The sequence below is a fragment of the Plectrocnemia conspersa genome, unplaced genomic scaffold, assembly GCF_051122295.1.
Source record: "Plectrocnemia conspersa isolate PC_06_02 unplaced genomic scaffold, ASM5112229v1 ptg000006l, whole genome shotgun sequence".
Lineage (NCBI taxonomy): Eukaryota > Metazoa > Arthropoda > Insecta > Trichoptera > Polycentropodidae > Plectrocnemia > Plectrocnemia conspersa.
The window spans coordinates 22,557,036-22,567,686 of NW_028277170.1; the positions used below are offsets into that span (position 1 = coordinate 22,557,036).

Below are 10,651 nucleotides of genomic sequence, written 5' to 3' on the forward strand. Positions count from 1 at the left end.
ATATACGTTTACATCATTGACGTAAATCTGCGATAATAATAGTTGTTATTATTATTAGAATAGGATTAGCTTTATTATTATGTATTTTTATCGTTTAAATTTGTGTATAATTAATATTTAAACATGTTGAATTGTGAGTTGTTATTCAATATACGTATACATTATGTGCGATAATAATATTTTCAATGTTTATATGTGGTTATTATTATTTGAAAATGATTAGTTTGTTTATTATATATTTTTATCCGTAGTAGGCGATGCACCGCGCGCGTAAATTTATAAATATAGTTGCAAACAAAAGTTTTATTAATGGAATCGGCCGGTTTTCCTTTCGGCATTCCGAAGAATGGGTCCAGGCGGCGGGGGCGCAGGGCGGAGGGTCGGAGGGGGGAGGGGGAGACGCTCGCCGGACATGCCGGCCGGCCGCTTGAATTGTAAAAAAAATTCCGGCCGGGGGAAGAAAAGGATAAGGGGTAGCGTCGTCTCTGTCTCGCAGTCTTGGAGTTGGATCCGCGGTCCGGCGTCGGGCAACCCCATCCCCCGGGCCGGAGCGAGCGAGAGAGTCTCCTTCCTTGTCTGTTGATAATTCGGCAGAGGAAATCTGGCCCCGGCGCCGGCCACCAGTCGACACTCGGCCGGCGCGGCGTGCGGACGCCGGCCCCCTCCACTGTAACCGCGCGCTCTGTTTACTACATGTCGCTCGGAAATGCTGCACTCGCGCGCACGCCGTGCATTCGCGCCGCGTCGCTCGAACTGTGAACGCTCGCGTCTTTGACCGTCGCGCCGCCATGTGATAACCGGCCGCAGAGGACCGTTTTTATTTTTTATTATTTCGTTTTCGTCGGCGGTCGCGTGCGTCTCGAGCCGGCTCGCGAATGGCCAACAACGCCCTCGCCGCCGCCTCGTACCCTACCAGCCAGCACCACTGCAAGGACTGCGGCCTCTTTTTCGAGTCGGGCAAATCCCTCGAAGTGCACTTCCAGTACCATAAGGAGAACTTGCTCAGCAAGTGGGCCACGCAGGCCCAGAGCGCCCAGAATGACCTAGAGAACAACAACAACACTAAAGTGAAGCGCGAAAACACCTCCGCCGCCGACGACGCCATGATGACGAAGCCGAGCCCCGAATTTCAGCAGCGCTCGACGCCCGAGACGTCCGCTCCGTTCGGACATCCGGCCACCCCGCAGAGCTACCACAGCGCGCCTTCGCCGTACCAGACGCCGGAGCAGACCGGCTTCTCTCCGGGCCAGTTTCCACCGTACGGTCCGCCCCCGTTCGCGCAGCAGGAGCAGCCGCAGCAGCCGGCCGGCTCCTGGGACCAGAACCACCACTACGCGCCCGAGTACGCGCCGCATCGCGCGCCGCGCTTCCACCCCTACGGCGGCCTTCCGGAGCGGTCGTCGCACGTGTCTTCGTCCAGCCCGGTCTACGGCCAGCCGCCGGGCCAGCCCACTCCGTCGCCGTCGCCCAAGCAGTGCGACAAGTGCGGCTTCGTGTGCGATTCGGCCGCCCAGCTCAACGAGCACTGCTCCGCGTCGCACCCGCCCACCCCTCAGGGCCATTATCGTCAGCAGCAACAGCAGCAGCCCTATCCGGCCAAGCACTACGCCAACTTCCGCACCGAGCCGGACCCGGAGCCGAAAGAAGAGCAAGAGGAGTCCGCCGATATTCTAGATCTCGACTCGCAGAAGGTAGTGCATCCGGGCGGCGAAGAAAACGGTATCTTCGAGCACGGCGCGCCGCAGCATCACAACGGCCCCAACCCCCATTCGGTGTCGGCGATGCTGTCGTGGCCGGACCGCTACGGCCACGCGCACATGAACGGCGACTCGCAGGAGCATAAAATGTACCCGGAGCAGAAGATGTTCGCGCACGAGCAGAAAATGTACGCGCACGAGCAAAAACTGTACCACGAGCAGAAGATGTTCGCCGCCGGCCAGCACGAGAAGGCTTTCGTCGCGCATCAAGAGCAGAAGCTGTATCAACCGCATCAGATGGCGATGGGCGATTATCAAGCGGGCCCTTCGTCTTCGCGTCAAGATATGCACCAGGGAGGGCCCGCGACCGCTCGGCCGGACATCCTCCAGTCCGGTCCGACGTCTTCGCGCCAGGACCACCAGCAGGGCTCCGCGTACCGCCCGTTCGAGTCGGCGGCCGGCTCGCAGATTTCGAGCTCGCAGTCGTCGAACTCTTCGTCGGCCGGAGCGGTTCCTCCGATCGGCGGTCGCGGCGCCAACTGGAAGTCGAACGAGGCGCGTCGCCCCAAGACGTACAACTGCACCGCGTGCAACAAATGGTTCACGAGCTCGGGCCACCTGAAGCGCCACTACAACACGACGCTGCACAAGAACGCTGTGAGGTCTTCGGGGCAGCCCGATCCGGCCACGCTGCCCATCAGCACGCACCACCACCCGTCCAGAGACCCGGTCCACGGGGGCCGAGGCCAGCAGCAGAGCGCCGGAGACCCGAACGCGCAGAGCCCGCTGCCGTCCGACGACGTCCGCAGTCCCGAAGAGGCGCAGGGGGCGTCGCAGTTCACGGCGCCCGGCTTCGAGAGGCCGCCGCACTCCGGCATGTCGCAGTCCATCAAGGGTGCCTACATGCACCATCCGAACGGTGCGCAGAGTAATCAGCCGCTAGGTAATAACCCGTTAGCGAACCATCCCCTCCCCCATCAGCTAGGCACGCATCCTCTCGCGATGGGCAATCAGCCCCCCGGTTTGGGTAATCCGCTGGACTCGGGCCATCATCCTCAGGGCGTCCCGCCCGGCGATCAGTCCAACCCCCTCAGCAACTCCGTGGGCAATTCCCCAAACGGGTTGGCAGGTCCCTCCGTGCATTTAAATCACCATTCGAGGGGCCTGCTATCGGTCTCGATCAACAATTCTATGTCGCCGCTTGCGGCCCACAACCTCCCTCCGTTCGGCCATTTGCCGGCCAACCCTTACAACACGGCCGCCGCGGAGCATCCGGGGCTCGCGGTTCAGGAGCCGCCGCCGTCGATATATTTGCAACAGAATTTTCAACAAAACATTGCCCCGAACCACCCAAACGGGATATCCCCCCACGTTATGGATACGGCTTCCAGCATAACCAGTACTATTGGTGAGGTATCTGCGGAGCAGTACGGGCTCGAAGCGTCCGGGCCCCTGCCTAGTTTCGCGCAGTTCCAATCTCAGCGTTACGGCATCGTAACGAACTTCTCACCAATGCATAACGTGGGGGGCTCCACCCCCGGCGACGTGCCGCACATTCACAGTTACATAATGGTCGAGTCTCCTTATTCGTACGTGCAGCAGATGTCGCAAGACGAAAACAGCACGGGCACGGTCAAGTCCTCCGACGCGACCCAGGAGTATCAGCTCGCCGACCTTCAGTCGGTGAAGCGGGATTTCGAGTCGCTAAAATGCGACGAAGAGACTCTGAGCATCGTTCGCGAAGCTCTGACGATAAAGCAGGAAGACCCGGACACGGCGAACAAGGAGAACTACGAGTCGGCGGCGAATTCGCCGTCGAGTCCGATAGTCGCGACCGAATACGAGAACAACGGCTCGCCGTCCATCTCCTCGACGGTGACTGGGCTGCCGCTGTCCTCTTCGAACAAGCAGGCGAACGCCAAAGCCACCGTCCACAAGTGTTTCGAGTGCGATAAGCTGTTCAATCGCGCGTGCTATCTCACCCAGCACAACAAGTCCTTCCACTCCGGCTTGAAGCCTTTCAAGTGCACCCGATGCGGAAAGCGCTTCCCGGACGGCGAGTCCTACGAAGAGCACTACTCGAAGCACGCCGGAGACAAGCCGTTCAAGTGCGATCTCTGCCCCAAGCAGTTCAATCACAAGACGGACCTGCGCCGTCACATGTGTCTCCACTCCGGCGAAAAGCCATTCTCGTGCTTCCACTGCGGCAAAGGTTTCATCCGAAAGGATCACATGATCAAGCACTGCGAGACCCACCGCAAGAAAACGCCAAAGTCCGCATAGTATTCGCCCCTCGGCGCTCCGTTCCGACCTCTGCTCGGAGCGCTGAAAGCAGTCGTTCGCCTGCTGCTCTAAAAAAAATTACAACGCCGATCATTCCACTCTAAAAGTACATATCTTGCGGCCGCGCCGACCGAAAAGTCATCCCCCTACATATCACGGGCAATACGTAGATGTCTATTTGCAAAGCAATCGGTTTATGCAATACGCATATCGTCATTACCAATTATTAGTGATAGTTTTGTTGTTTTTATCAGGGTTTAGCGTAGTTTCGATTCGTCGACGATGAGGCACCGTAAGCTTTCGGTCGTTCCACTTCGCTCCTCTCGAGCCGTGTCAAGGTGACTTCGGGACGAAGGGTTATTGTCTCATATTTTTTACCTGCCGCATAATCGCTCGTTTTGATCAGATTTGATGCTGTTTCGTTTTAACACACTTTTCCGTTCGTTCACCGATGCGACTGTGCTGATGTCCTACCATTATTACCTACGTGCGTTGTTTCTCTCGTATCTTAGTTTTATATTATTGTATACTAATGTGAGACTTCTTTGTTTCTTCCATTTATGCTTCCAATAGTTATCATTTGTCTTAGAATTTACTAAAGTTATTGTTATGTTCTATGTTATATTGAAAGTTGACGACTTGTGAGAAATATTACCGTTTTTCGTTGTTAAGTGTAATAATATTACTTTATTCGATAAGAGCCGCGAGTCTAAATCCTAATCGATTATTATATTTTTTATACATACATATCTTTTTCGTAGGACGTTTACAAAAAAACAAACAAAAAAGATACATAATCAAAACGATAACGACATATTGTTGAACATATCCTGAAAATAGAAAATGTACATATCGGAAAAGTTATCGAAAAGAACTCGATCCGCGATATAATGAAAACTTTCAAAGCTCTTAAAATTTTCATTAAAAAAAATCTCGCGTTTTGCCAAATTATTCGTAAATTGGATTGTATACAATTGTGACAATTTGCGTATAAAAATATGATATTAGGTTAATGATATAATTTAGCGTTTAAATTTAACAAAAACACTATTTTGACGATGTAAAACTTTCGGTGTGCATGATAAAAAAAACGAATCAAAACAATTTATAAAGTGGTAAAAAGTTTTTTTTAGATCTTAGGTAATATATAAGTCTCATGGTGACGAAACTGTAATGTACAAAATTAAATTTTAGTCTCACCTAATTTAAACGAAAGGATGAGGGAATAGTTTGAATTCGCCCCCAACCCCCCCTGAAAAAAATTATTCGATAATATAGTACAAATTTTTTTTTTTTTTTTGAAAAATCGTCAAGTACTTAATGAATATTACATATTAAATTAGTTGTTTTTCACTTTACATATAAACGAAATTAATCCGTCTATATTTTTCTAATAATTTTAATTCTTATACTTAATTGTTATTATTTGCTAGTACGAATTTGTTATATTGACGATTCTTTTTAACTAAAAAAATCAATAACTATCGATCGAGTTTCTTCTCTTGTATATTTTTGTTCGTCTCTAAGTGTATATTGTTAAAAAATATATTTCATTATATTCTGTCAAAGCAAATGTCTACCTCTATGCGAATATTTGTACGACGCACAGTAAATTTCTCGACGATCGTTTTTTTGTTGACAAAAAAACTATTATAGTCGATCTATATTACACCAATAAAAATACTAAACGCGTACAAGTCGCATTTTTTCTTTTAAAATGTGTATTTTAAAAAATTAGATTTGTTATTGTGTATATTTAAAACTATCTTTTTTTTGGTAAAATAAATATATTTATTTAGCACTTTATAGAGAAATTTATAATTGTAATCTGGAATATACACTTGTTAAACATATTTTAAATGAAGAAAATCGAGCACTTCGCGTCTATATGTTTTTTGTTAAGATATAACTTTTATCCCGACAATTTCACGTTCAGACTAATCTACCTCAAAGTTGGAGTGTAACGATCTTTCACATCAGAGATATAACAGTTTATTAAAAAAAAAAGATGGTATATAAATAAATAAATTATATATATACACAAAACATTTATATATATATATGTAATACATATAGGTAATTGTAAATACGATATCGTAATTAATTAAAATATAGATTTAAAATATTTTAAAAAAATAATTGTTTCTATATATTATATATATTAAATAAAAAATGTAAGTAATATTTTATATTAATTTTAAGTTTTACATGTTTTTGTATGAAACAGTGCCATCTGGAATTATTTATGATTCTGGTCGTTAGTGTTCTCTTTCTACGATGACATAGCTTATGGCAAGATTTTTAGGAGAGAAAAATTTTGTAAGAGAATTAAAGAATCAGTGATGCTAAATCATCTTAACCCGCATCGCTCGGGACCATTGTTCTTTTTTTCTCGATTTGTTCGGTGAGGCACTCTTCCAACGTTGTACATAATTATTATGAAACCTAAAATTTTATACAAAGTTACCAAACTATGTAATGACGATTTAATGAAACATATCTTGCCACGAATTTGTCCATTTATTAAAAAAAAAATCAATATTTAAAACAAGCATTTGTAGTTACGTTAAATATTGTTGTTGATTTTTTTTTATGTATGTGTAGCAAAAATAATTGACCCGATGGTTGTGTTTAAGAGAAAAGTTATTTTTTAAGATATCATTCCGATGTTTATAATATTTTTTTTTATGTTGTGTAATTTTATCTTTAAGTATGTTTAAAAAAACAATGTGATAATTCATAGCTTGAAATGTTAACTGTTCCGCTCACGAAGTATATAGTTATAAAAATTTCTAAAGCAAATTATTAATGAAAAAATAAGCAATTGATCAGGCGTTGAATTATTAAAAACGACTTTGTAACTTAAAAGATTTTTTATTGGAAAAATCGATGTACATTGTAAATGTTAAGTAAACTTATATTATTTAAAAAAAGTGAAAAGAACGATATCATTAAAAACACGATGACATATCGCAATTATAAAATATGAAAATGAAAGATTTTTTTATTTCTTGCAAAATGTTTTTTATTTGAAACAATACTTTTGTGATAATTGTATAATAATGATCATTCTGTTATATCACACATACACTACGATTCGATTAGAGATAAGCGTTCCAAAATTATTTTGTCTGAAGACCATTTAGTCGTTAAGAATCTGAAACACTTTGAAACATTTAAAATATATAGTGCGTCGATGTAACTACACTATATACCCAGTATTAGTTAATTGTGAAAAATATATATAATAACTATTAATAATAACAAAAAAAAAACATTATGAACAGCTCATTAAAGATTTGGGGGAAAACATTTAAAATTACCTGTCGTATATATAAGTACATAAATAAAAAACCTAATTAAGTTATATAATTTAGAATAGGGATAAGACTTACGTATTTTTATTTTTTTTGTTCCATTAAAAATCTTACGCATTTTTGTTCGTCAAACAGCAGCGAGAAATTTTTGTTGTGAAAATGCAGTGATTTTCTATTCGTGGGATTTGTGTGAAAGTGCTGTTTGTGAAAAGACGAAATTTGTGTTTATGTGCCGAAATTTGGGAGTAATACTTATAAAAACGAATTTATATATAATATGTATGCGAAAATATTTGCTGCCATATTTTTTTTTATTACATGTATGTACCTATTTGCATTGCGATTATTTCATGTATGCGAGCAATATTTGTATATTTTTCCATATTATGTATGTATCGAGCCAGCGAATGAATTTAGCGCATCTTTAGATCCATAGTTAGATGAAAAACATATTTAATTAATACACTTTCTTGATCCTAGATGCGCATCTTTCGTTCGTCGCTCTTCAAAAACAACACCGTGTTTGCAAAGTGACATGACACATTGAGATTTAATGTACTCCCATTTACGTCGTGCATGTTAAGCTAGTTAAATCTACAGAATAATATAATTTTTGGATGTAGATTAATGTTTCTAATATTATATTATTCAATAAATACATATCCATTACAAACATGGTTTCATTTTTTTGAATTACATATATTATACATATGCACATGTTATAAATGTGAAAAATACGATTTTTTTCTTCAACATTTATCGTACACTGTGTATCATTATGTATGTTGTAATATTGCCAATGCGATTTTTAGCAATGTAATAAAATTTAACTATGTGAAAGAATAAATGAAGATTTTAAAAATTAATTATTTTCGAGTCAATCATTTTATATATTTTTTAAATTAATATAATACATACTTTAAACTCAATACATTCCTAACAATATATTTTTAAAAAGAGAAAGTCTATAATTGCTTTGAAGTTCTAAAAAAAATCATATCATTCGTTGGTAAGTGCTGTTCTGTTATTATTGTAATTCTTGGAATTTTGCATATTTTTTTTAAACGACACTTCGATAGAAAAATGATAGATAAACTCTTAAAAGCTTTCATAGAAACACTTATTTTGAAGATAAGAAGTTTTGCAATTTATTACAATAGAAATGTATTATAATGCAGAAAAAATAATACGCATCTAAATTAAGAACTAATTCGTTTCAAAAGTAACGTTTTTTTATAATATTGCTTTTAAATATAAGTAAAATTCAGATAAAGCATAAAAAATACAAACCTTTCAGAATATTATCATTGATTTTTTTTATTAAAAATATATTATGAAATAAAATTTTTGAGTATTCAAATAAATAACCGATACTTTTCAAACGTAATGTTTTTTTAAATATTGCTCTTAAATACTAAATTTTTCATTGAATTTTTTTTTAATAATAAATATTCTATAAAATCAAATATAAATTATTTTTGAGGTACGATTTTTTAAATATTGCTTTTAAATAATAAAAACAATTTGTTATCCCATAAAAAAATATATATTCATTGAATATTTTTAAATAATAAAATCTCATATAAATTATTTTTATGTAATACCTCAATTATCAGTATTCAAATAAAGTACTGATTCGTTTCAAAAGTAACGGTTTTTTTTATAATATTGCTTTTAAATACAAAACTATTTAGATATAGCATACAAATCATTGTGTTATAATAAAGTCAATAGTGAGCTAAATTATAATATAAAACGATTTTTTAATAATAAAAACAATTTAGATAAGGCATAAAAAATACAAATTCAGAATAATATCGTTTTTTAATTATATTTTTTCATAAAATTAAATATAAATTATTTAGTAGTACCTCAATATTCAGTTTAATTTTAATAAAAATTAAATAAAACAATTTTGATAATATGGCTTTTAAAATATTAATGTATTTTTTAGTATTACCTCAATTATCAGTATTCAAATAAAGAACTGATTCGATTCATAAGCTTTTAAATACTGAGTAAAATTCAGATGAACCATAAACAAATATGCTTCAGAATAATATCATTGATTTTTTTTTTAATAAATATTCTATGAAAAAATTAAATAAAAAAACTGGTTCTGTAGGTAACGATTTACATTGCTTTTATATGATAAAAACAATTTAGATTAAGCATAAAAATTACAAATCTTTCAGAATATTATCAGTATTCAGATAGAGAACTGATTCGTTTCAAAAGTAATGATTTCTTAATAATATTGCTTTTAAATAATAAAAAGGCAAAAAAATGCAAGTAAAAACTGATTCGTTTCAAAATGAACGATTTTTTTTAAATATTGTTTTTAATTTTTTCATTAAATAATTTTTAATAATAAATATTCCAAAAAATCAAATATATGTAATATTTCAACAGTTAGACAAATTTAAATAAAAAAACTGATTCGCTTCAAAAGTAACGATTTTTCTATAATATTGGTTTTAAATATTCTACTTTAAACAATTCAAATGAGGCATAAAAAATACAATTATTCAGAATAATATCGTTTTTAATTTTTTTTTTTCATAATAATTATTATATGAAATTAAATATAAATTATTTTTGAGTAATAACTCAATATTGAATTTATATTAGTTGCGAAGTTGCGATTTTTATAATATTGCTTTTAAATACTAAAAACAATTCACATGAAGCATAAAAAAATAAATATCTCTCTGAATATTATCATTGATTTTTTTTATGGTAAATATTTTATTAAATCATATATAAATTATTTTTGAGTAATACTTCAATATAGAACAGATTAGTTTCAAAAGTAACGATTTTTTATAATATTGCTTTTAAACATAATAAACTATTTAGATACAGCATACAAATCATTCAGAGCCATATCATTGCAATTTTTAGGATAATAAATATTTTATGAAAATATAAATAAATAAATACCTCATTAGTTAAATATAAAACTAATTTGTTCAAAATCTAACGATTTTTTCAAATATTGCTTTTAAATACTAAAAACAATTCTGTTAATGCATAAAAAAACTATAATTTTTTTTTTAATAATAATTCTATAAAAGCAGAATTAGTCAAATTTAAATAAAAAACTTTCAAATGAAACATTTTTTTAAAAATATTGCTTTTATAAATACTAAAAACAAGTCGGATATTGCTTTAAAATATATAAATCATTCTGAAGTTCTTCATTGAATTTTTTTATAAAAAAATATTCTATAAAATTAAATATAAATTATTTTAATGTAATACATAGTTAATCAAATTTAACTAAAAAACTGATTCGCTCCAAAAGTAACGATTTTTCTATAATATTGGTTTTAAATACTTTTTATGAAATTA

At 37.3% G+C, this 10,651-nt stretch overlaps 1 protein-coding gene across 1 annotated transcript; it reads left to right on the forward strand.

Annotated features, from left to right (window-relative positions):
* Positions 1 to 610: 610 nt before the first annotated feature.
* LOC148234534 (uncharacterized) lies at positions 611 to 7,970 on the forward strand. Its single transcript, XM_088188200.1, has one exon. The coding sequence runs from the start codon at positions 876 to 878 to the stop codon at positions 3,978 to 3,980; it is 3,105 nt and encodes a 1,034-aa protein (XP_088044326.1). The 5' UTR covers positions 611 to 875; the 3' UTR covers positions 3,981 to 7,970.
* The last annotated feature ends 2,681 nt before the right edge of the window (positions 7,971 to 10,651 follow it).

Coding starts and splice junctions, on each gene's coding strand:
- LOC148234534 (XM_088188200.1), top strand. CDS start 876: ATGGCCAACAACGCCCTCGCCGCCGCCTCGTACCCTACCAGCCAGCAC.